Source organism: Oryzias latipes, chromosome 8 (assembly GCF_002234675.1).
Source record: "Oryzias latipes chromosome 8, ASM223467v1".
In the NCBI taxonomy this organism is placed as follows: Eukaryota; Metazoa; Chordata; class Actinopteri; order Beloniformes; family Adrianichthyidae; genus Oryzias; species Oryzias latipes.
The window spans coordinates 59,580-84,997 of NC_019866.2; the positions used below are offsets into that span (position 1 = coordinate 59,580).

General features: G+C 42.8%; 3 protein-coding genes across 7 annotated transcripts in view; all 3 read left to right on the forward strand.

The window, feature by feature from the left end:
• LOC101171717 (sodium channel protein type 4 subunit alpha B) overlaps positions 1-12,616 on the forward strand; it is a 47,273-nt gene extending 34,657 nt beyond the window's left edge. For 3 of the 4 annotated variants that reach the window (XM_011492745.2, XM_011492744.3, XM_020699907.1), the window contains 12 exons: positions 1,334-1,488; positions 2,565-2,738; positions 2,814-2,936; positions 3,011-3,295; positions 3,412-3,465; positions 3,594-3,731; positions 3,825-3,929; positions 5,340-5,610; positions 5,756-6,377; positions 6,442-6,586; positions 6,665-6,742; positions 10,349-12,616. In XM_011492745.2, the coding sequence (XP_011491047.1) occupies positions 1,334-1,488; positions 2,565-2,738; positions 2,814-2,936; positions 3,011-3,295; positions 3,412-3,465; positions 3,594-3,731; positions 3,825-3,929; positions 5,340-5,610; positions 5,756-6,377; positions 6,442-6,586; positions 6,665-6,742; positions 10,349-10,684 (2,486 nt within the window). In that variant the 3' untranslated portion in view covers positions 10,685-12,616. The remainder of the gene's footprint in view (positions 1-1,333; positions 1,489-2,564; positions 2,739-2,813; positions 2,937-3,010; positions 3,296-3,411; positions 3,466-3,593; positions 3,732-3,824; positions 3,930-5,339; positions 5,611-5,755; positions 6,378-6,441; positions 6,587-6,664; positions 6,743-10,348) is intronic. The other variant, XM_020699905.1, reaches the window with a different exon arrangement.
• Positions 12,617-13,597: 981 nt separating this feature from the next.
• LOC101171460 (somatotropin) lies at positions 13,598-15,989 on the forward strand. The gene is made up of 6 exons (XM_004084500.3): positions 13,598-13,719; positions 13,799-13,932; positions 14,011-14,127; positions 15,393-15,536; positions 15,610-15,756; positions 15,825-15,989. Exons 1-6 carry the CDS (start codon positions 13,692-13,694, stop codon positions 15,885-15,887), a joined length of 633 nt encoding a protein of 210 aa, XP_004084548.1. The 5' UTR covers positions 13,598-13,691; the 3' UTR covers positions 15,888-15,989.
• Positions 15,990-16,406: 417 nt separating this feature from the next.
• The window catches only part of cdc27 (cell division cycle 27), a 35,091-nt gene continuing 26,079 nt past the window's right edge, over positions 16,407-25,418 (forward strand). Inside the window, exons 1-3 of one of the 2 annotated variants that reach the window (XM_023957158.1) lie at positions 16,407-17,219; positions 21,831-21,906; positions 21,974-22,121. In XM_023957158.1, the coding sequence (XP_023812926.1) occupies positions 17,193-17,219; positions 21,831-21,906; positions 21,974-22,121 (251 nt within the window). In that variant the 5' untranslated portion in view covers positions 16,407-17,192. Of the gene's footprint in view, positions 17,220-21,830; positions 22,122-25,418 lie in introns of both variants that reach the window. The other variant, XM_023957157.1, reaches the window with a different exon arrangement.

Below are 25,418 nucleotides of genomic sequence, written 5' to 3' on the forward strand. Positions count from 1 at the left end.
CGACACTGCAGACAAAGTACGACACTGCAGACAAAGTATGACACTGAAGGCAAAGTATGACACTGAAGACAAAGTACAACACTGAAGACAAAGTACGACACTGAAGGCACCTTACGACCCTGAAGACAAAGTACAACACTGAAGACAAAGTGCGTCACTGAAGACGAATTGCAACACTGAGGCAAAGTACAACACTGAAGGCAAAGTACAACACTGAAGACAAAGTACGACACTGAAGGCAAAGTACAACACTGCAGGCACAGTAGGACACTGAAGGGCTGCACAGTTTATTCTCTCCATCCCTACAGAAAGGACCCAGCTCCGTCTACATGCGGCTCCAGCATTGTTTGGCGGCTCGTTTCTGTTTTCATTGATGAAGACTAGCAAAACAGTAGACAGGTGTCGTTTCACTGATGATCACGTAATCACGTACAGTATATCCTGAAAATCTCCACAACACAGAACCTCACACCAACACAAACCAACTTTTGACAAAAAATGATGCCAGGCTTCCAGCTCTGTTAAAGGACACAAGAGCAAAAAAACAGAATTTGATTTACTGCTGAAGAGCAAAAATTTCATTCATGTTTCAAGGTTTGTTTTATTTTGTCTTCTCAGCATGTTCCTATTTTGAATTTATGTTGTTTTGACAGGATATATTTTTTTATGGAGAGAAAATATAAGCTATTTAAAGTTTAAGTTGAATTATTCTGGAATGGTAGTTTCTGTCTCTTTTCATTGATATTAATGTTTAAAAAAAGTTTTTAAAGTTCAGCTCTTGTGATTTCAACAAAAGTTTCACCTGTTCGTCTCGTGACCTCCAGCGTGTTTTGAATTTTGGCCCCCCGAGCGATCCAGTTGGAAATCCGTGGTGTAATGTATTCCTTCATGCAGGGCCTGATGCAGGACCATCTTCAGACTTAGGAGGATGCTGGACTTGCAGTTCTTCAAATTCTAGCAGCAGATTCTGCTATGTTGACTGCTCCATGTTTTTTTTCTTTCTCATATCATTGCCATGGCAATATTGCCATAAAAGGAAAATGGTCATTTGAGACATGAATGACACTTTGGGGGACATTGCTAGACTGCGGGTCTACTCAGCAAAATAATTCAATAAATTCTTGATCTTTGGCAGAGATTTCTGTTCCATGAGATAAACAGCATTAGGGTTCAAATGCCGTCAGTGGTGAGCTTAGGATCTGAGTCTCTTCCGGTGTCTGCTTTAGTCTTGTTATTGCACCTTGGATATCCCCCCTCCCCTCTCCCATTGCCTCTTCAAATGGATCCAACAACCTCATGTATTTGTGTCTGTGTGTTTTTTTTTTTATTTCAGAGTGTTACAGTCGATGTCCATGTCTGTATATAGATACATCCCATGGCAGAGGGAAAGTCTGGTATATTTTTAGAAGGACCTGCTTCTCCATCGTTGAGCACAACTACTTCGAGACGTTCATCATTTTTATGATCCTCATGAGCAGTGGAGCTCTGGTAAACTGGATCGGCATGCAGCAAAAGTCTTACACTCCCCACTTCAAATGTTGCTCTTCTATTCATACTGCATCATGATTGGCATAGAGAACTAACCTGTGCACCAACCTGTCTGCATTGCTAGCATAAAAATATACAAACCTCTCCCGTGGCTGACTCACCTATACATGTGAGATCTTCATATTTATTAACTTGTTAGCATAAAAAGGTGTTCTTTGTTTTCTGTTCGAAATTGTCCAGTTGCCTTTTACAGGTACATCTAAAAATGTCTAAAAGTTTAATATTTTCAGTCAGTTCAAAAAGTGAAACTGACATTTCATTCAGAATCTATAGGCATGTATGGCCACATTTTGAAAGAATAATTCTTGTTTATTTTATTGATTATGGCTTACAGTTATTAAAACCTGCTATTTGTTTTCAGCAAATTCTTAAAGAAGACAATTGACTTGACATACATAGAAATTCTCTTCACCAAGAGGAAGGTGGAAGAATCCAGAACTGGTGTAAATGGTAGTCAGTGTTGTCCAAAGGCGGAAGATAATCCAGGGGTTTTGGTCAGGTTAGAAGGCAAAAGAGTCAACTCAGGTAAATACATGGCCAGAGTACGTCTTTTTACATAACTGGGAGCAATGCCACTAGATTTTGGCTAACGCACTGGCGGGTAAGGCCTGGCAAAACCAGTTTTAATTCAGCCAGGGTGAGTTCAGAAGGGTTGAAGGGATGTCAGCAGTAAACTTGCACATCTGTGGGGACAAAACAGAAACCAGCAGAAAGACCTGTACACTAATCAGCAACAGGAGTAACCACAGTCTTGATAAGTTTGCCAAGCAAGATCCATCGATGAATTTGGTGGAGTATCTCAAGGACACTTTTTAATATAAGGCAAAAAGGGCAGGTGCCCAAGCACCTCTAGCTAGGGCCCTATGTGTGGATGTGCCTGCTTCCTGCAGCTCCCAGCACTAACAAATCAGTAAAGATGGAAAACCTTCAAAGGCTGATAGAGGCCAACATCCTTTCTTTGAGGATGTCTGAGAAAACAGCAGTACACGTGATAAGAGGTGTTCATCTGTCAACAGGCATTTGAGGACATTTACATGGAGCAGCGTCGGGTCATCAAAACAATTCTGGAGTATGCAGACCAAGTGTTCACCTATGTGTTTGTGGTGGAGATGCTTCTCAAGTGGGTTGCCTATGGATTTACGACATACTTCACCAATGCCTGGTGCTGGCTAGACTTCCTCATTGTTGATGTAAGCAGTGATAGCACCAGTGGTCTGTGGGTAAACTGTACACAGATCCTGACCTGCCATGGTGATGTCCTTCAGGTGTCCCTGGTATCATTAACAGCAAACATCCTGGGATACTCTGAGCTAGGAGCCATCAAGTCTCTGAGAACTCTGAGAGCTTTGAGGCCCCTGAGGGCTCTGTCTCGATTCGAAGGCATGAAAGTAAGGAAAAAAAGTTCAATGTGGAAAGATTTTGTGAGTGTTCTCCTGTCTGCTGCTCACCTGTTGGTCTGCAGGTCGTGGTGAATGCGCTGGTTGGAGCCATACCATCCATCTTCAATGTTTTGCTGGTGTGTCTGATCTTCTGGCTCATCTTCAGCATCATGGGTGTAAACCTGTTTGCAGGAAAGTTTTACTACTGCTTCAACGAAACCTCTCAGGAGATTTTTCAACCTGGAGCCATCAACAACAAGACTGAGTGTTTGGCTCTGATACATGAAAACCTGACAGATGTCCGATGGAAGAACGTAAAAATCAACTACGATAATGTGGGAATGGGCTACCTTTCACTGCTGCAAGTGGTCAGTCTTAGGCTTGTGGAGAAGCTGAACCACTCAATCAGAACTTGTCCTGCTGACTCTTCTTCTATTCATCTGAGACATTTTGAATTTGTATTGACAGCTATTGTTTTTTTCAGGCCACATTTAAAGGTTGGATGGACATTATGTATGCAGCAGTGGACTCCAGAGAGGTCAGTGCTGCTCACACTTGAACTGATATGGATGAGTAGACTGAATCTAACACTAGCACTGTTGTGTGCTGTCATGCTGGCTAGTGTTTGGTTTAATTTAGTCTTCATGGTTAAACGTCTGATTCTAGGTGGAGTCTCAGCCAATGTATGAGGAAAACCTGTATATGTACATATACTTTGTGTGCTTTATCATCTTTGGCTCATTCTTCACACTCAACCTCTTCATCGGAGTGATAATTGACAACTTCAACCAACAAAAATCAAAGATAGGTTTCATCTCTGTGCTTTTGAATGCACTCTTTAGCACTTTTACATGTGTTTATAAATGGCAATAGTAAACTGTGTATGTCTCTGTTTACCTTGGAGGAACCGATATCTTCATGACAGAAGAACAGAAGAAATATTACAATGCCATGAAAAAAATGGGCTCCAAGAAGCCTCAGAAACCAGTACCCCGTCCTGAGGTCAGTGTGGACCTGTGGTCAGACCTCGTTCTTAAGATTTGCAGTTTTTGTGCCTGGAGCACTTTGTGTTGATTGACCAATTAAACTAGTTTGATTACACCAGTACTCTGTGGCTCAGGCGGTAGAGCAGGTTGTCTAATGACGGAAGGGTTGGCGGTTTGATCCCCGAGCCAGCTGTTGTTGTGTCCTTGGGCAAGACACCTCACTCTCCCCGCCTCCACTGGTTTATGAATGTCCCGGTCAGGGGGCCGTAGGCGCAAACTGGCAGCCACGCCTCTGTCAGTCTGCCCCAGGGCAGCTGTGTCTGTATCAATTGTAACCATCACCAAGTGTGAATGAGAAGTGAATGAATAATTTGTGACAAATTGTAGGAACTTTGAGCACCAAAACGAAGTGCAGAAAAATCTAATCTAAATTATATTGTACGTTAGGAAAACCAGTAGAAAGCCAAATCTTTGGGACTTGGATCTGTTTGACCTCATTGATACCAAAGCGGATCCTCACTCTTGTGTAGACTAACTTGTTCCCACCGCTGTCCTTAGGTTGTTTCATCTTCAATTCAGATTACACCAATAATTCAGTATTCAGTAATACTGTGTGCTGCTTGTTCCAATGGGTTAACAAAAGTACAACATTTAAAATGTGCAACCATGTGGAATTATGAGAAAATCCAAATGTTTAATGAGAGAGAAGATTTTACTTTCCTGATCAGTTTTAACTTTTTAACATAATAATAATAATGGATTAGATTTATCTGTGCTTTTCCAGACACTCAAAGCGCTTACATTGTGTCCATTATTCATTCACTCCTCATTCATACTTGGTGATGGTAACTACAGTTGTAGCCACAGCTGCCCTGGGGCAGACTGACAGAGGCGTGGCTGCCAGTTCGCGCCTACGGCCCCTCTGACCTTCACCGGGACATTCATGCACATTCACACACCAGTGGAGCCACACTGGAGGCAAGGAGGGGGAAGTGTCTTGCCCAAGGACACAACAACAGTTGGCTGGGGGGAGCGGGGATCGAACCGCCGACCATTCGATCATTGGACAACCTGCTCAAGACACCTTTTGTTTTCCATCATTTTTTTTTTGGCGGTAATTTTATCATCTTATTCTTTAAATTAGGAGCTAATATTGGTATATCAATGGAAACTATCAGTCAAAGTCAACACTTTTGTTTTGTTTTTCAAACTTAATTGATTTTCCTGGACTGTACATCAGATCAGACATGTTCCTTCTGCAATTCTCTGTAACACTAAGGGTCTATTGACGGGGCAAAGGTGCAAATACCAACAGCCAGCGCAGAACTGAAGTATGATCGTATTTAGTGTAGCTTAAACTGAAGAGCTTAGTGAAAAATGAGTTACAGTTTCATTCATGTTTCATCTGGTTTTTCTATGGATCCAGAATCATTTTCAGGGTTTGGTCTTTGACTTGGTGACCAAACAATTCTTTGACATTTTCATCATGGTGCTGATCTGCCTCAACATGGTGACCATGATGGTGGAAACAGACGACCAGACCCTTGAGAAGGAAATTATTCTTTACTGGGTCAACCTGGTCTTCATTGTCATCTTCACAACAGAGTGCAGTTTGAAAATCATCGCCCTTCGACAGCACTACTTTGCTGTTGGCTGGAACATTTTTGACTTTGTGGTGGTCATCCTGTCTATTGTGGGTAAGAAGCTTTTCAAATTGAAATTTGTCCTGAAATCTGACGAATGTTTCTGTTCTCTAAAGACAGACACGTATCCTGAACCCTGGAGAAGACCGGGTAAAGCTCAGTTTTCTTCTCCTTCATCTCTTCTTTTTTCTTCCCACAGGCCTTCTGCTGGCTGATATCATAGAAAAGTACTTTGTCTCTCCCACACTGTTCCGTGTGATCCGATTGGCTCGCATCGGCAGGATCTTACGCCTCATTCGTGGAGCCAAGGGGATTCGGACTCTGCTCTTTGCCCTGATGATGTCACTGCCTGCCCTCTTCAACATTGGGCTTCTCCTCTTCCTCGTCATGTTCATCTTTTCCATCTTTGGCATGTCTAACTTTGCCTATGTGAAAAAAGAAGTCATGATTGATGACATATTTAACTTTGAAACTTTTGGGAACAGCATGATCTGCCTCTTCATGATAACGACGTCAGCTGGATGGGATGGTCTGCTGAGTCCTATTATGAACACACCACCAGACTGTGACCCAAATTTTGAAAACCCCGGCTCACTGGTGAGGGGTAACTGTGGCAGCCCCGCAGTAGGCATTGTGTTCTTCACCTCCTACATCATCATGTCTTTCCTGGTGGTTGTGAACATGTACATCGCCATCATCTTAGAGAACTTTAATGTGGCCACTGAAGAGAGCAGTGAGCCACTAAGTGAGGATGATTTTGAGATGTTTTATGAAACCTGGGAGAAGTTTGACCGTGATGCCTCACAGTTCATACATTACAAGTAAGTCTCACCTGTTCTTTTACTTCCTGTCCCACAAGACTTGAATCAGACGTTTTTTTCACAGTGAGCTGTCAGCATTCTGCGACGTTCTGCAGGATCCTCTGAGGATTCCCAAACCTAACAATATCAAGCTTGTCACCATGGACTTGCCTCTAGTTCCAGGAGATAAAATTCACTGTTTAGATATACTGGTGGCTCTAATCAAAGAGGTAAAACAACTACACCCCCCACCCCACCCCGTCCTTGATTTTGTTTTGTGAAGAATACATTTTTCCTCTGCTATCTAGGTTTTGGGTGACTCTGGAGCAATCGAGACTCTAAAGGCAAGCTTGGAGGAGAAGTTCATGGCCAACAATCCCTCAAAGGTTTCATTTTTATATCTGTTTTCATGACAAAATGAAAAATAAGTATACAAGTCATTTAAATGAAAAGCTATCTTGATAAATAATTAAAACATAACTTATACTAAACAGGGCGGCAGTGGCTTATGTGGTTGAGCAGGTCGACCAATGATCGAAGGGTCGGCAGTTTGATTCCTGCTTCCCCCAGCCAACTGTCGTTGTGTCCTTGGGCAAGACACTTCACCCTCCCTGCCTTCAGTGTGGCTCCACTGGTGTGTGAATGTGTATGAATGTCACGGTGATGGTCAGAGGGGCTGTGAGCGCGAACTGGCAGCCACGCCTCTGTCAGTCTGCCCCAGGGCAGCTGTGGTACAACAGTAGCTTACCATCACCATGTATGAATGAGGAGTGAATGAATAATGGACACAAAGTAAGCGCTTTGAGTGTCTGGATAAGAAATTGAATTATTAGTATTCAGACAAAGCAAATGACAGTACATGATAGTAGCCTCCGTTCCAATTTAGCAGTTTTTCAATTAAAGTGTATCTCAGTGCATAGTAAACTGGAATAGGACCAAATAGGCACAGGCAAAAGGATGAAAAAAACCACCATAAAATGCTCATTAATCAATGTGATTACATTGGACAAGATGGATAAACATATCACCATACATAAGTTCCTTTTGAACATGAACATTGTAAGGAACGAGCAGAAATTTGGCAGAGATAGCAAATGCTAACCGGGTCCATATTATGCAATGAGAGTGGCAAAGGTTATCATTTGCCACTCTCATTGCATAATCTAACCAAATAACAAGAGAAAGCATGGACTCATCGATTTCGTCTATTTCATCATGAAATCAAAAGGATCATGAATGCATAGAATTCAACTGGAAAATACTAAACTGAACTAACTACACAGACCAACCAAACTGGACATCTGGACGTCTCGGTTGTATAATAAACATGAAATCAGTTATAAAATACAAAAGCTGATTGCTAAACCAAGCTAAACTAAACTGGACATCCCTGCCATTAGAACCTCCTTATCTGTAAGAAAAAACTCCTAAAAAACGGATTCCCGGAAAAACAAACAAACAAGAAACCTCATGGGTGCCCACATGAAGTAGGGATCCTCCCCCAGGATGAACAGGCGATGTACCAGGACTCTTAGAGAGAGTTAACTTATCAAACCCTACAACTACATATTTGAATAGTCCAGCAGACAAGCTTCATCCAGATGAGTGGGGGGATGGCTGGGGGAGAGAGACGAGCCAAAGGCAGGATCCACAGCCAGGTGTAGGAGCAGTGGTAGAGGTGAGCCAGAGACGAGGTACACGGTCAGGTACAGGAGCACAGATGAGCCAACTGGAATCTGGAGGCACTCCTACTCACCCGGAGGGGAGTGGGAAAAGAGGGACAGTACAGTATATTCATCATTAAGTTCTCCATGCCTCTGCACCAAACAGAGGCATGGAGAACTAATTGATGAATAATTATCAAAAATAGAGGAGAAAAGAAGTAGATGAGAATAGAGTACAGAACCCCAGTGCACCATAGTTTCCCCAGCTTCAAACCTCTAGCAGCCTACTAACAACTAATTGTTATTAAATTTAATTCAAACATGTTAACAGTACGTTAAATTTCTCTGATTAAAATCCCACCAGGCTATTAACACGGTTCTGATACTTTTAAACCAAGTGTACCGCTTGATGGAGCTGCTAATAAAAGGAAGATCTGATAGTTCAATCTCTTCACATAGTGACTGTTCTACATCTATCCATGAGTGATCTGCTGGAATATTATTATGCCATTTATAATATATTGTAATATTTGGAAGTAATTGTAAAAGTTAGGAAATTCTAACCCACCAAGAGATTTACCCTTTTTGAAAATGTTTTTAAGATGAATGTTGGTGGTTTATTTTTCCATAAAAACTTGGACATGGATGTATCCAATGATTTAAACCAAGTTGCCGGTGGTTGTATAGGTTGAAAGGCAGTGCAGTCTGAATTGCTTTGAGTAAGCAGTATTAGTAAGTACCATAGCAGAGGGACATGGATATACTGCTCTGCTGTTTTGACCCTGCCACTGAGCATACACTTTCGTAGGTTGAGTTGCGAACAGCCCGTTTATTCATCTGGCTTCCGTGTCTCTTGCGTACCTGTTTAGGGTACCTGCTCAAGGCCAGGAGCCTTTGTTTGGCAGTCACCAGTAGGTAATTGGCTGTATCTCTTAGGTACTTGCTTTTGTCTTGCACCTCTTTGGGCCTCTGTAGGCTGACTCACATCCCTCCAAGCTGCCTTGATTTTAGCCTCCAACCGTTGCTTTGGTGGGTATTGTTTTTCTGCCATGGTTGCTCTTTAGGCTCACTGAAAACCAGTTTGTTGGTTTCAGTGATTGCTGTGGGAAAAGCCCTCAATGGTTCATTGACAGTTTCCAGGAGACTTTCAGGTGGTAGAGCTTCCCAACGACTGTATCAGAATTTCATTTTAAAAATTAAAAGCAGAATAATAGGTTTTCTGTTTCTGTTTGTTAAGTGCTAAACAGGAGAAAGAGTAAATAGACTTACTCAAAGAGAGCAGAGGGATCCACCGCTACGCAAATTTACTCATACCAACTTGATTGACTACATAGAATCATTGCACATTTTTCTCAAACAGCATTTATGTTTTCAAAATAAAGTTTGCTCAGACTGTAAACTGCGAATCTGCTCTAACCTGATTTTAAATACCTTTTTCAAGAAGTAAAATCACCATCAAGCTGAAATTGTCACGACTTGCTAGACTAGACAGACCCAGCCGCTGGAACCTGGAAGGCAGACACAGGTAAGTTAAGAGGCAAGTAATGGAGTTTATTATCTCCAGTGTGGTTTAGGAGTTGTGGTAGAACTTGATGTTGGAGGATGGCTTGCGGCGAGGCTGGAGGTTCTGCTGTGGCTCGTGATGTGACTGGAGGTTCGGCGAAGCTTCATGGCGTGGTAGGTAGATTCCGTGAGGAAATAATGCTCGGGAAGTCTGGAGACTCAGGCGTCCGCTCGTGGTTTGGTAATCCATCTGGGGCAACAAACTGGCGATGAATACTGGTTCTGGATTTCCTAATAAAGGTCTGGAGGCATGATGAGTTGAGTGGATACAGCTGAGTTGAATCAGGAACCAAGCAGAGAGGGGAGGGTGAGGAGAGCTGCCAGAGGCACCATGACAGAAATAAAAATAGGGAAATACTCATTTCTAATTTCCTTTAAAATTAATTACTTATTTACCTTATTGATTACTTCTCAAATGTCCTTAGTTGTTGAGATGATCCTTTTTCGTTACAGCTTAAATTACTGTTAAAGTCTGGAAACTCATTACAAAAGTTATGGTTAGTTAATGCTGGTCAAATGAGGTCAAGAAGAAAACAGTTCTGGGGTTTTGTTTGGCTTAAAGCAGAAATACGATCCTTGTTTTTCTTGTTTTATTTTTAAATATTTTCTTTTTTAATGAGGTCATGTATGATTTTTTTGATGTATTATTAAAGGTATAAATGTATGAATACAGAAGAGACAAACAATGAGTGAATAAATAATTACATTTATATAATGGATAAACTAATGAACATATAAACTGATGTAAATTTGTATTACTTGCAGGTGTCCTACGAACCAATCAGCAGCACTTTGCGAAGAAAACAAGAGGAGGTGGCAGCAGTAACAATCCAAAGAGCTTATAGGAGACATCTCCAAAAGCGATCCGTCAAACTAGCATCCTGGAAGATCAAAGACAAAACTCAAAATGAGCTGTCACCTCAGGAGGAAGATGGACTTCTTTCCAAAGAAACTAGTCAGTATCTTGGAGGCCCTGAGATGGTTTCTGGCAATTTAGATCAAGATGGACGCATGCAGGTGAAACTTCAAAGTGAGTTTCTCCTCCATGCAGCTCCCCCGTACAACCTCCTTCAAGAGAGTCTGAAGGAATCGGCTGTTTAAGGCTGGTTAAGCCCACCCTGATTTGGAGCAACCTTTTTGTTAATTCACAGGGACAAGAACCTCTATAAGATGTGAACCTGAAAACCGTAAAACTGATGCATCAGTGGATCCATAAGCCAAACTTTTTCATGCATAGAACTGTCTTCTTGCTGCTCATTATCAGAAAAGTTTAGTTATTCAACTTTCAGATAGATGTTCTGCAGGAACCTGCTTTTTGTGCTGCTCTTAGATTTAGGAGGCAAGTTCCAAAACTGAGACGAAATGGTTTTTTCATGTCACCTTTGCACAACACACCTTAAACACTTTTCTCTTCTCAGCTTCCTCTCCTCTTTTACTTTCCTCGCCCTTTGATTCTTTATTTCGGCGTTCATTTCTCTATGTTGCTCTTCCTCTGTCTTCTCTCTTGCCCTTTATTGCTATTAATTCCTCTCTTCATTATTGTTTCTAGCTCTTCCCTTCTTTTTCAGGCCTATTTTTGCTTTCCCACACTTTTCCTCATCCTTCACTCTTCCTTGCTTAAACTTTCCACAACATAACCAAGGAAACTGAAAAAATGAATCGGTCAGAACCTCTTTGTTTTTCATCTTTGGTGTTTGGATTTTTCTGCGCTTGTTTCATAACTTTTATGATTTGATATTTGTTTGCCTAATAGTGACTTTTTGTTTGACTTATAGCTCTACCTTTACTGTTCATTTTTCTACATGTGAGTCCTTTAGAGCTGCCTCTCTCTCTGCTCCATGTTGGAGATCTTGTTGTAATTTATTAAATAATTTGCAGATCATCTACATCGTTTCTCCTGATATGATCCAAACCTCCAAGTGAAGGAGGTTACTCTGACCCCCTCACAAAGAACCAAGGCTTTAGGACCAGAGCCTCAACCTGGTACTCCCATAGGTCAACCCCCAACCCCACCTACGTCAGAGCCTTATTCATTTTTGTGTCTAACCATCTCAGTTTCATGTTGTGTTGACTAAATTCAAACTTGTCCTCTGTGATGATGAGCAGCTGAACATCTGTGAATAAATTCCTGTCTGTGAGAACAAAACATTTAACACCCGATCGCTCCCACGTTTTCACATCACTGTCTTCATAAATTCATCAACTAAAAACTTAACTCACATTTCCTTCAGTTTAGCAAACAAAAGTCTTTGTTTCATAAAAACAAAGAAAAGTTACAGAGAAGCATAGTTCTAAAGGTAAGACATCTCTGCCATAGTAGAATCAGCTTGTTAGCATCTCAGTCAAACAGACTCAGAAGCTTCATGTTTACATCAGATTTGTAGAAGCTGATCCAACGCTTTCATCTCCTGCAGCCAGGACACCCACGAGTCTCAAGAAAGCTTCAAACCATTCAGAACACGGCTATCAGTGTTTGGACAAGAACTCCACTGCATCACTGCTGTCCTGAAGACCATGAACTGGACAAGGGACAGAAGTGTCTTTAAACACTGAGAGTCTTCTATCTATATACCAAGGCTATGTCCCACCAAGGTGGGGTAGCCTAGACAGGGCACACAATTTTATCTCCCTCCTTCTCTTCCCCAAACCCTCCTCCTTCAGTGTGTGTGCGTGTGTGTGTGTGTGTGTGTGTGTGAGACTGGTCTAAGGCCTGGTCTAAGCCACACCACACTGCACCAGGGTCAGCTGCACACTCCAGTGTGGGCACCTCCACAGCAGGGCCTCAGCCAAGGCTGGTTTCCCCTTGCCACTTCATCCCAAGACCAGACCTACGGACTGAGAGTCTTATGGGATATAAACCTACTGCTGTCCTTTATGTACGGGACAATGGCCGACAAAGTGCCCATTATGAGAAATGAATGGACGACGGACAAGGCTTCGCGTCGCACAGTTGCTTTTGCAAAGTCTGGAAGGCCATTATCCCGCTTATACCATGGTCACTTACAAAATAAATAAATATTCAATCAGTTTTTAGTACTTTGTTCTTGTTATTTTTGGGTATGAGTCTCTTTGCTGATTATTTGCCATGTGTTGCAGCGTGTTTTTCCTGGTAATGACTGAGCCGACACTGACCTCGACTGAGTTGGCAAAGTAAAACGATGTGTATGCTGAACGTCATGATGGTTAAATAAAACATCAGTTCAGACATAAAACCGCTTGTTTTTGTCCAGATGATGAAGCAAAAGTTTGTTTTAGAGTACCAGCGCAGGTATGCAGAACATTTGGGCTATGCAACCGGAACTTCTTTTTTTTAGGTGTGGTATATCACGTTTTGCTCCACTGCCTGCAGCTGATCAGAATGAAGTATTGACCCAGACCATTGTATAATTCAGAATGATGAGCTATGGGGCAGCTGAAAGTAGGTATCTGAAATTTCAGTCCTCAAAAACGTTCTCCCTTCTGCTGACGCCTAGGAGGAAAATGTTATTAAAGATGCTTCATCAAACCACAGCTTCTGTTTGGTCTTAGATTTTTGCTCCATTTGGAAGAAAGTTGATCAATTTTTTCCCTCAGAAATGATCCAAAAGGTCATGAAGACAAAACCTCTACATTTATTTGTGTCTCCTTTTAGGGAGAAAACTTAATTTTTAGGATGTTTAGAGAAAACGTCACATTTCTCTTTTTTCTAATCAAAAATAAATCTGTCAATTTCACATTTAACATTCAACTGAGCCATGTGTTCTCCAATCACATCTGATAAGTTAGAACACAGAGAACCCTGCAGAATTCAGATGGTCATGGTCTTCTGAGAACAGAGAAGGATTTTCATCTGTTTGGATTTGACGTTTCAATCTGGTTGTTCCAAACTTCGGTGGTGTTTTCAATCTTTGGTGATTCCTGATGTGTCATAGTTCCCCTGAGCTACAGTGCTGCATAAAAATGATTTGATGCGTAAATGTTCATCAGATACACGCCTGTTTACTCGTTTCATGTTTCTGTTGATGAATTTAATCAACGACTTTTAGCTTTAAAACCTAAACACTGCACTGAACATGTCAGAGGAGACAGCGGCCCATTTCAGAGCAGATCCATCAGAGCCAGAACCAGAATGGATCCCGGACCAGCCATTAAAAGGGGTAAGACATCCCAGTTCCCCTTTGAAAGAAGAACTGATGCTAGCGGACATGTATGAACTCTTACCTGCATGTCTTTCAGCCACCCTTCTGCTGTCAGCTGTCTGTCTGAGTGTCTGCTCTCAGCCAATCACAGACAGCCAACGTCTGTTTTCCATTGCAGTAAGCAGGGTTCAGCACCTCCACCTGCTCGCCCAGAGACTTTTCTCTGACTTTGTAAGTCTGCAGAAGCTGCATGGGGACTGAGGAGTCCTTCAGCTTTTCCTGATATTTCTGTGTACTTGTGTATTTTAGGAGAGTTCTCTGCAGACTGAGGAACAACGTCAACTCAGCAAAATCTTCTTGCAGGATCACTGCAACTCTGATATCAACATCAGCCCATTAGACAAGCACGGCACACAAAACAGTCCGGTCAGTTCTGAAACTTGTGTACAGAAATTGTTGCACTACGATAGTAAGGTGATAAAGAATCATGTGGGAAAGTTTGGTGACTGTAGTTTTAGGATGTTCAGAACAGTTTTGTTCTGAAGTATAAAAGCAAAGACTTTCTTCCAAAATCATTGTTGTAACTTGAATGTGATTATGAGTTTTCATGACTAAATCATATCAATGTAATTGTTATTTTAGTTTCATTTTTTTTTAGAGATTACACTCCTCAGTGTCTCACTTCCGTCTCTGTCAGCAGCAGGAGATCTCATCCCAATCCCATTACAAGGACACAAAAATCTGATCTTTTTTCTGTTGAAACGACTTTGTAGGTCGTTGTTCGCGTTAAGACAAAAAGCAAGAGACACTTGTTGTCAGTTTTAATTGTTTATCAAGAGTTTTTGAGGCCCGAAATCAGAGTCTGTGAATATCTTGCTAACATTAAGCAGCTGTTTTTGTTAGCCATTGGCCTCCTGCTTAAACTGCTGCCTTATTCCGCTACGATGGCAGTAAAAAGTCGTAATCTGTTCATGAGATGCAGACTTTTACTCTGACATTTATTTGAAATAACAAGCTTGAAATACACAACATTGATCAAAATAACAAAAGAAATAAACTTCCAATCCTGATAGGGAGACAGCATCCAATTTCAATTGAGTCTAAAATCACTTGATCGGGCCGTGAGGGACATCCATAACCTTTACCAAGTGATGGTACCAATTCACTACCGTGTACCAACCTTTGCTATCCTTGAACCTTGACTATCATGCAATACTATCTGCAAAGCTTTGGCGTTTATTTCCTGTCAAATCCTAAAGGTTGTTAAGTGAAAATCAGGACTTTGTCCATCATCTCTGATCAGCTGTGTATTTCTATCATTTCCTGTCATGTGTGTGTTGCCAACTCACTTGGCTTTGTCAAATTCTTTAGATTAGTGTTTCTTAGAGGTTACATGTTTTGTTTTGTTGTTTGACAAAAGGTAACATTTGTTTATGAACCCCTAACTCTTGCTTTTTGTCATTGCTGGCATTCTTCCCCAGGGACTGCAGCTGACATTGAGCTCTGTTGGTTCATTTGTTAAAAAGTTTATTAATGTTGACTGTTCTTGTTTAACTGAATAAATAAAAAGAGGCGATGCAGAAGCATGGCAAAGTACCCATTTCGGACAGAACATCCCAGTAAAGAAGTAACAGTTAAAACTGATGAGAAGAACACAGCTACTCCTCATTGATACCAGTGTTTGGTTCCAGGTTCAGAAGCTGCTGTCAATTTGCTATGTTCTGGTGGAATCCTGGGAGTTACCCAGTCGCTCTTTGTCTGGGAGTTCTGCTCCAAGGAACCAAATCTCACCCAAACTGGCTGAACTCAAGACAGGAATTCTTCTTCTGATCAGGGTGAGTACATGCACAAACCTGCCACACATGACTTTTGGCTTTGACGTCAATTGTGCTACTACTTGAACTGTAGGCCAATCAGAATGTGGCTGAGATATATGAAGACACCCTGTCTCTTCCACTGGGGGAGTACATAGACTATTATCATGGACTTGGAGCCGATGGCTCACTGCGGCGGACCTACGAACTGCTAGCTTGTTTCAAGAAGGATATGCATAAGGTGAGAAGGAGGATAGCAAGTGTGATATGATAATGACAATGATGACAAAGAAATGTCTGTTTTTGCAGGTGGAGACCTACCTGACTGTGGCTAAATGTCGACTGTCTCCAGAGACAAACTGTATCCTGTAGTCATGCTGCCCCCCACCATGACAATAGACTCCGCTTTTAAATAATTATGTTAGCATTAGCAGGAATAGGAGGTGTCATAATAAAGTTTGTGTTGCATTCTCAGTGTCTCTTTTTCTGAAAACAACAGGAAGCTTAAAGAAACCATGGAATAAAAATCTGAGTTTCTCGTGTTCTCCATACTCCCACCTGTCTTATTCTACATGACAGGGTGGGCAAAGGGGACCTCATCGTAGGAGCAGCTTCACCAGCTTTCAGCTGCAATGAAGCTGCAGCATTTAAGTTTGGCTTTTATTTTAACATTCATGTGCTTCATAAATGCTCTGATTTGCAGCAAAGAAGCTGTTTAGGAGCGGGACAGAAAACTTTTTACTATCTGTCACAAGTCTTCACTTATCTCTCTGAGACCCGTCAATGTCATTTTTACCCTTTCAACCAACAAAACCCATGGGCTTCAGTTCTTTATGAACGAAAAAGGTTTTGTAAAAAAATGTATATTTGCTAATAGAAAAAAAGAATTAAGAAAAAAATTACAAAAAATGTTCCACCAGGGTGTCCATCTTCTGCCTATAGAACTTTTCAGTGTACAGGAGATTGAGGTTCATTTACAAACAGCTGCTTGCTGAAAGCATGCTTTACAAGATATGAAAGCAATATTTCTCTTTCATTAACATTTTCCGCTTGGACCTACACTAAACAATTTGATCTGAAAGTGAAAAGTTAAGTTTCACAGAAAAAATAATGCAGCTAATCCAAAACTCAAAAAAGGAATATTTGAAACAGTAAATTTTAGTTTTGAATTAAAGAATTAAAAAAAAACAACACCAAATTTATACATTTAAAAAAGTTATGCAAACTTTAAGGTGATTATTAAAAAAGTGTAAAAGAATATTTTTGTAAAAGATAAAAAAATTGAATGTTATTTCGTGACATATTTTAGTATTTAACATTAACGTGTTTTAACTTTTGTTTTGTCGAATGAAAAATCTTTCCTTCAAACAAACAAACACGGTGCAGATTTTGCTCCATAACAGCTGATGACATTTTCCGCTACTGACTTAAAAAAGTGATACCAAGACTTGCCAGCAGTAGGCGTCAAACAGCTATTCTACCTGCTATTGCTGTTGCCGCTAGAGGGCAGTGTGTTCTAGGCCTATGGCTCGGCGTTTTCCGGCAAAACTCGGAAGGTAACGGTCGGACGTTCAAATGTTCGGCCGCATCGGCTCCTCGCAGAGATAGAGCTGAAGAAAGCCGTGAAGAAAGCAGGAGAGAGGTCCCTGGAGCAGAGATACAGAGTCCTAAAGCGGGATGACAGTGCTGCAGGAACCTGTCCAGGTAAGAAAACGCCGTTAGGTCGTTGTCACGAACCGGAATACGAACATTAGCCGTCACCGGCCTCAGCATCTGGCTCGCTCAGGCTCAGCCCGAGCTAAAACAGCATTCTTCCGCCGTCGTAGGCCTCGAAGTTCGCCCGGAGCCTTTTCTCCGCGCCTTCCCGGCATCTGCTCGGGGCTGAGCGGTGTGCTTCTTTTCGGTCTGCGGGCCAAGCTTCGTAGAGGGCCGGTTTATCCGCTCCATGGCGCGTAACTTGGTCAGGACGCCGGTCCCCCGGCTGTCGTTGACACGTAAACGGGCTGGAACGTTTTCTCTCCTGGTAGCTTCCGCAGCAAAGAATCGAGCGGAGAAGACAAAGATTTGTCCCCGCTGTGAGACCGTCACTGGGTCAAGTTTAGTTCAGGTTTGGATAGACTAGAGGTGGTCCTCAGGATTTTGGAACACTTGTCTGGAACGTTAGATCTGCTAGCTAACCGGCTAGCGCCTTAACAACCCGCTTTCGACGGCAGGAATAAGGTTCTGTAGCTTCAGACTGAACCGAACCGTTCTCCAGGTTCGCTGTGGGGTTCCCGCAACAGTTCTGCCTCACGGCACCCGCAACATATCACGCTTAGCGGGGCATGGTTAGCGTCGGCTAACCAGCTAGCTCTAAACTAGCTTTTTAGCTAGCTGTTGGTAAACGGAAATACTGCATGTAACCAGCGCCGACTGACGTCACAGCTCAGGTGTGCCGGTCCCTGATCAGGCAGGAGGGTATGGTAATGTTAGAGCTTTAAAAAAGTATTTGCCTTTAAACGTAGATCAAAGTTCTGATCTAATATTCAATAAATATCTAATATTTAAAAATGATGACGCAACCTGTGCCAAAGCAGAACATCAGCAACTTGTGCCAAAGCAGAACCACAGTAACCTGTGCCAAAGCAGAACGACCGTAACCTGTGCCAAAGCAGAACGACCGTAACCTGTGCCAAAGCAGAACGACCGTAACCTGTGGCAAAGCAGAACGACCGTAACCTGTGCCAAAGCAGAACGACCGTAACCTGTGCCAAAGCAGAACGACAGTAACCTGTGCCAAAGCAGAACGACAGCATCCTGTGCCAAAGCAGAACGACCGTATCCTGTGCCAAAGCAGAACGACCGTATCCTGTGCCAAAGCAGAACGACAGCAACCTGTGCCAAAGCAGAACGACCGTATCCTGTGCCAAAGCAGAACGACAGTAACCTGTGCCAAAGCAGAATGACAGCATCCTGTGCCAAAGCAGAACGACCGTATCCTGTGCCAAAGCAGAACGACAGCAACCTGTGCCAAAGCAGAACGACAGTAACCTGTGCCAAAGCAGAACGACAGTAACCTGTGCCAAAGCAGAACGACAGTAACCTGTGCCAAAGCAGAACGACAGCATCCTGTGCCAAAGCAGAACGACCGTATCCTGTGCCAAAGCAGAACGACCGTATCCTGTGCCAAAGCAGAACGACAGTAACCTGTGCCAAAGCAGAATGACAGCATCCTGTGCCAAAGCAGAACGACCGTATCCTGTGCCAAAGCAGAACGACAGCAACCTGTGCCAAAGCAGAACGACAGTAACCTGTGCCAAAGCAGAACGACAGTAACCTGTGCCAAAGCAGAACGACAGTAACCTGTGCCAAAGCAGAACGACAGCATCCTGTGCCAAAGCAGAACGACCGTATCCTGTGCCAAAGCAGAACGACAGCAACCTGTGCCAAAGCAGAACGACCGTATCCTGTGCCAAAGCAGAACGACAGTAACCTGTGCCAAAGCAGAATGACAGCAACCTGTGCCAAAGCAGAACGACAGTAACCTGTGCCAAAGCAGAACGACAGTAACCTGTGCCAAAGCAGAACGACCGTATCCTGTGCCAAAGCAGAACGACAGTAACCTGTGCCAAAGCAGAATGACAGCAACCTGTGCCAAAGCAGAACGACAGCAACCTGTGCCGACTGTTTTTTTCTTAGCTGCACTCAGATTTAGAACCCAGTCGCGTTGATTCTCAGTTTAAAGTTTAACCCGTTCTCTTTATTTTTTTATGCACCGCTACTTAAAGGAGAAACCATAAAAGCATTTTTACTTTTTGTTACTAGTTGCAGTAGAACTGGTCTCAAATCTACTATTATCATTCACTGATTCTGAAACACTTCAATTTAGTTTAATTGTGTCTGTTGGCCACTTCACCTTAATCCTGTTCCTTAAATGTTGTTATTGCTTCTTCTTAAATTTAACATCTAAAATAATCCAGACGTTATTAGAAAAGTGTTTCAATTAGAAAGATGACTTGGACCAAACTCTGGGATGTTTGGCTGTTAAGAAACACAAACCTTGAAGGAGAACTAAACTGTTGACCTTTGATTTCATCAAGAAGATTTAAAAACTGTTGAATGTGTGTTCGTTGTGATTTCAAGACGTTTAACAGGGAAGACTCATTGTAGCGCAAAGTAGGGCTGGGAATCACAGGGTACCTCAAGATACGATACGATTTGCGATACATTGCTCACGATAACGATACTATCACGATATGGCGAAAATCTCGTCTCTAATTACGCTCGATATATAAACTTTAAGAAAAAGAATTTGAAAGGGTTATTTTGGAAAATATTTCCCCATTTATTTTTTAAAAACCATGATAATAAACAACGTGTCGTGTGTCCTATTTGGTGTAATGAATAACAGACTTTTGTGTAGCATTGCTGAAATCAGTAACACTCTGTCTTTGACAACCAATGATAATTTTCTTTTGGAAATATTTGTACAATTTGGTTTAAACAATAGTGAACATGAACAGCAGCCATTATTTAGTACAAAATTGCTGTAAACACGATAGAAAATGAATAAGTCCAGTAGATGCCAGGCACATTGGTATTAACTTTTGAAAAACAAACCCATAGCCATCATATTATTTAAAAAATAGCTGTGAATCAGATACTAATTCTGTGAACAAACTATAGTGTTTTTGTTAAAAATAAATGACACCATTTAGTGCAAATGTGGTGTAAACAAAAATATAATTCTCCCAGAAAAAAAAAAAATCAAGTAGCTAGAAACTTTCCTTTAAGTTATTTAAGACATAAACTGTTTTCTAAATAAATGACCAGGGATAAAATACGTGAAGAACTTAAAGTGCATCCAAAAGGAAACATCTTTGTGAACAACACGATTGGGGAAAAGCTGCATGTGATGTTCTGGAGAACCACAGGCTTTTTAGTGTCAAGACGCTGCTCATCTACCGCTGCTTTGAGGAGAAGGGCGGTCTAAGGGCAGGGATGCCTCTCTTTCTTCCGTTTCCATGTCAACCATAGCTCTGGTCTGGGCGTACAGCGCAGGGATCCTTTTTTCAGTATTTCCTAGAGGGAATGTCAAAGCGTTACTCCAATGCATTCAATAAAAGCCCAAATCCCTCGTTCTCCACCTCGCTGCAGGAAGGACGGACACCGTTTTCCATTTGTATTGCCAGTTCTCTGTCTTGCAGAAAACGGCGGTAGCTTCGTCTGGAAAAAGGTATCCGCGCCGGGCCGTGTCGGCTTCAGGCCAGCAACAGCCACGACTTTCTCACACAATTCCGTTGATGCAGCTTCAATGGTGCCGGCGCGTCTTTAAGTTGCTGCTCTAGCTTCTCATTGTTTTTCCGCTCCACCATCTTTGTTTGAATGTGTATTCTTTGTCCACCTGCAACAGCTAATCTTGCAAAGAGCGCCCCCTATCGACCCTCCGAAGAATCGTCTTAGCAAAGGATGATTAATATAACGTCTTACAGGGTCTTTAAACGTAAATAAAAGGTTGATACTTGATGAAGACGTCTCGAGAATCAATCGCGGGACTAAATATCGCGATATATCACCATATCGATATTTTGGCACACCCCTAGCGCAGAGATGCTGTCACTTTAACCCAATGCATCATGGGAGATGTAATGATGGCAGACAGACTCTTCTCTGAGCTTCATTTTATGTTCACTTGTTCCACGGTCTGATACCAGATTCTGTGGAAAGCTACACCACTAAAGACGAGCTTTAGCTGGTATTGTTGTTGGAACTGAGAGACTTTATAAGCAGAATCAGAACAAGGAAGTGAAGACTTTAACCACTTCTCATTGGTCAGACTGATGACGAATGATTAAGCCTCCAAGAATGATTGGCGGAGACAGTTAAAGGGGGCGGGACTTTTCCAAAAACAGAGCTGAATCTGCAGCTAAATCGCGGTACCGTCATTCTTATGAATGTGTCTTAAATAGAATCAAATAAACACGCAGAAAAAAGTATTTTATGATCTTTTATATTCCTAACTATTCAGGGTTTAATCAGGGCCTGTTTGGATGAACACAGAGCCTATATCCTGGAGATGGTAAATGTTTTTAGATCAGTTAATGAGGGTCATTTCCCACGGCACACTAGTGTGCCGCAGCACACTGGTTGAAAAATACTGGTTTAGACCACGATATGGACTTAATGTGTGTTAATGAATCACAGAGATTTGCAGGGATTTTTTATACCTCCAACAGGTGTGTGCATTTCTAAATATCTGTTGGATCGGGTGGTGTGTGGTTGGGTAACTACAGACAAGTGTGTTCTGCTTCTTAGACCTGCTATTTTTTTCTTCAGGCCGCGGTGTGGCAGGCACTGAACCACTATGCCTACCTGGATGCAGTTTTTCTTGCCGAGAGACTCTATGCTGAAGGTAACATGTCCCGCTGGCAAGCCAAGATTCCTCCTACTTGCTCACCTGTCTATCTCCCCCCTGGCAGTGAGGTCAGAAGAGGCTCTCTACCTGCTGGCTACCTGCTACCACCGCTCAGGAAAGCCCTACAAGGCGTACCGGCTGCTAAAAGCTCACAGCTGCTCCACGCCACAGGTTCGATTCCTGCTGGCAAAGTGCTGTGTGGAGCTGAGCAAGTAAGAACTGAGTCCCACTGTACAACATGGTGCCTATGTTGGCCAATAAATACATTTCAGTTTCACTTTAACTTTCAGTCTCTGTACTGTTGGTCTGCCTTGTTTCTCTGTATCTGAGTGACTGTGTCTTTCTGTCTTTCTCTGCCCATTTGTTTGTCTGTCTTTCTGTCTGTACGCCAGTCTGTCTTTCTGTCTGTACGACAGTCTGTCTTTCTGTCTGTACGACAGTCAGTCTTTCTGTCTGTACGCCATTCTGTCTTTCTGTCTGTACGCCATTCTGTCTTTCTGTCTGTACGCCATTCTGTCTTTCTGTCTGTACGCCATTCTGTCTTTCTGTCTGTACCCCAGTCTGTCTTTCTGTCTGTACGCCATTCTGTCTTTCTGTCTGTACGCCATTCTGTCTTTCTGTCTGTACGCCATTCTGTCTTTCTGTCTGTACGCCATTCTGTCTTTCTGTCTGTACGCCATTCTGTCTTTCTGTCTGTACGCCATTCTGTCTTTCTGTCTGTACGCCAGTCTGTCTTTCTGTCTGTACGCCAGTCTGTCTTTCTGTCTGTACCCCAGTCTGTCTTTCTGTCTGTACCCCAGTCTGTCTTTCTGTCTGTACGCCAGTCAGTCTTTCTGTCTGTACGCCATTTAGGGTTGTGCCGATGGACGATATCATCGTCCATCGTGATGGGTGACTAACATCCCGATGGAGAGACCACCATCGTGATGCCACGCCCCCGCCACGTTGCGCGTCGACACCATAAGCCGCGGTTACATGTACAAAATATCTTGATGGGATCAATGGTCGGATTAGAATCCAACCGTGTAGATGGGCCCAGAAAAATGTTTTCAGAATATAAAAACGTTCACTAAGGTCACAATTTCGGTCGGAATAAATCATTCGCACATGCGCAGTATTCGCACATGCGCAGTTTGAAAACCGGAAGGGGATACAACTTCCGCCGAGCGGCTTTTTTTCCAAACTTTATTGGATGTAACAATTCAATACAAAACGATAACAGCACCGAGCGGCTATATATATTGACATGTCAGCTCGGTAAAATACGAGATGATCTTCTAAACGTGCTTTTAATAATGTTACGGTTATTATCAAACACCTGTTCGCTCATCATTTGAATTTTAATCCGTGTGGTCAGTGCTTTTTCTGAACGGAGCCAGGATTAGCAGTATGCTAACACGGGCTAACAACATTAGCTTTGGGTGGCGCTGCACGTAAACGTGTAAGAATAACATCAGCCTTTATTTAGTCGGGACACGACTGGAAACACAAATCCACGTGATTGTTTGAATGTTTTCTAAGGACTGAGCGACATTTCTGCTTTGATGCTCAAACCGCTGTGTGTGCTGACGATCCGAGCTGTGCTCAGACACACGTTTAGACCCGGTTCTGAGTTCGGTTGCTTGTACCCCTAGAGCTGCGGGACGGATCGCAGTCTTAAATCTCCCACACATACCGCTCATGTACCCCCCTCCCATCAAACACAAAGCTTTAAGTCCGCGCTCCGCCGGTCCACTTCACTAATTAAGTGCGGGAGCGGACTACTTCTTTTCTATCTTGCTTGTTACTTTTTCTGTTAAAGTCACTTCCGTCAGTTTATACTGGATCATCGCGGATTAGTCATTAGTTGGGAAATAAAATGAAAAAAGCAAAATAACGAATAGCAGTTATATAAGAACGAAAAATGTAAAAATACCCCCCCCCCCCGACGATGTCATCGTCCATCCCGATGGTTGACAGCAAACATCGTCAACGGCCAAATTAGGGGACATCGCCCAACCCTAACGCCATTCTGTCTTTCTGTCTGTACGCCATTCTGTCTTTCTGTCTGTACCCCAGTCTGTCTTTCTGTCTGTACGACAGTCAGTCTTTCTGTCTGTACGCCATTCTGTCTTTCTGTCTGTACGCCATTCTGTCTTTCTGTCTGTACGCCAGTCTGTCTTTCTGTCTGTACGCCAGTCTGTCTTTCTGTCTGTACCCCAGTCTGTCTTTCTGTCTGTACGACAGTCTGTCTTTCTGTCTGTACGACAGTCAGTCTTTCTGTCTGTACGCCATTCTGTCTTTCTGTCTGTACGCCATTCTGTCTTTCTGTCTGTACCCCAGTCTGTCTTTCTGTCTGTACGCCATTCTGTCTTTCTGTCTGTACCCCAGTCTGTCTTTCTGTCTGTACGACAGTCAGTCTTTCTGTCTGTACGCCATTCTGTCTTTCTGTCTGTACGCCATTCTGTCTTTCTGTCTGTACCCCAGTCTGTCTTTCTGTCTGTACGCCAGTCAGTCTTTCTGTCTGTACGCCATTCTGTCTTTCTGTCTGTACGCCATTCTGTCTTTCTGTCTGTACGCCATTCTGTCTTTCTGTCTGTACCCCAGTCTGTCTTTCTGTCTGTACGACAGTCAGTCTTTCTGTCTGTACGCCATTCTGTCTTTCTGTCTGTACGCCATTCTGTCTTTCTGTCTGTACGCCAGTCTGTCTTTCTGTCTGTACGCCAGTCTGTCTTTCTGTCTGTACCCCAGTCTGTCTTTCTGTCTGTACGCCATTCTGTCTTTCTGTCTGTACGCCATTCTGTCTTTCTGTCTGTACGCCAGTCTGTCTTTCTGTCTGTACCCCAGTCTGTCTTTCTGTCTGTACCCCAGTCTGTCTTTCTGTCTGTACGCCAGTCTGTCTTTCTGTCTGTACGCCAGTCTGTCTTTCTGTCTGTACGCCAGTCTGTCTTTGTCAGTACATCAGTCTGTCTTTGTCTGTACCCCAGTCTGTCTTTCTGTCTGTACGACAGTCTTTCTGTCTGTACGCCAGTCAGTCTTTCTGTCTGTACGCCATTCTGTCTTTCTGTCTGTACGCCATTCTGTCTTTCTGTCTGTACGCCAGTCTGTCTTTCTGTCTGTACGCCAGTCTTTGTCTTTCTGTCTGTACGCCAGTCTGTCTTTCTGTCTGTACGCCATTCTGTCTTTCTGTCTGTACGCCAGTCTGTCTTTGTCTGTACGCCAGTCTGTCTTTGTCTGTACGTCAGTCTGTCTATCTGTCTGTACGCCAGTCTGTCTTTCTGTCTGTACGCCAGTCTGTCTTTCTGTCTGTACGCCAGTCTGTCTTTCTGTCTGTACGCCAGTCTGTCTTTCTGTCTGTACGCCAGTCTTTGTCTGTCTGTCTGTACGCCAGTCTTTGTCTGTCTGTCTGTACGCCAGTCTTTGTCTGTCTGTCTGTACGCCAGTCTTTGTCTGTCTGTCTGTACGCCAGTCTTTGTCTGTCTGTCTGTACGCCAGTCTGTCTTTCTGTCTGTACGCCAGTCTGTCTTTCT

Bases quoted from the DNA above. Each gene is read 5' to 3' on its own strand.
- LOC101171460 (XM_004084500.3), top strand. From the start codon at position 13,692: ATGGATCCCGGACCAGCCATTAAAAGGG. The intron at 13,720-13,798 runs GTAAGACATCCC...CATGTCTTTCAG, and splicing joins CGGACCAGCCATTAAAAGGG to CCACCCTTCTGCTGTCAGCT. The intron at 15,537-15,609 runs GTGAGTACATGC...CTTGAACTGTAG, and splicing joins GAATTCTTCTTCTGATCAGG to GCCAATCAGAATGTGGCTGA.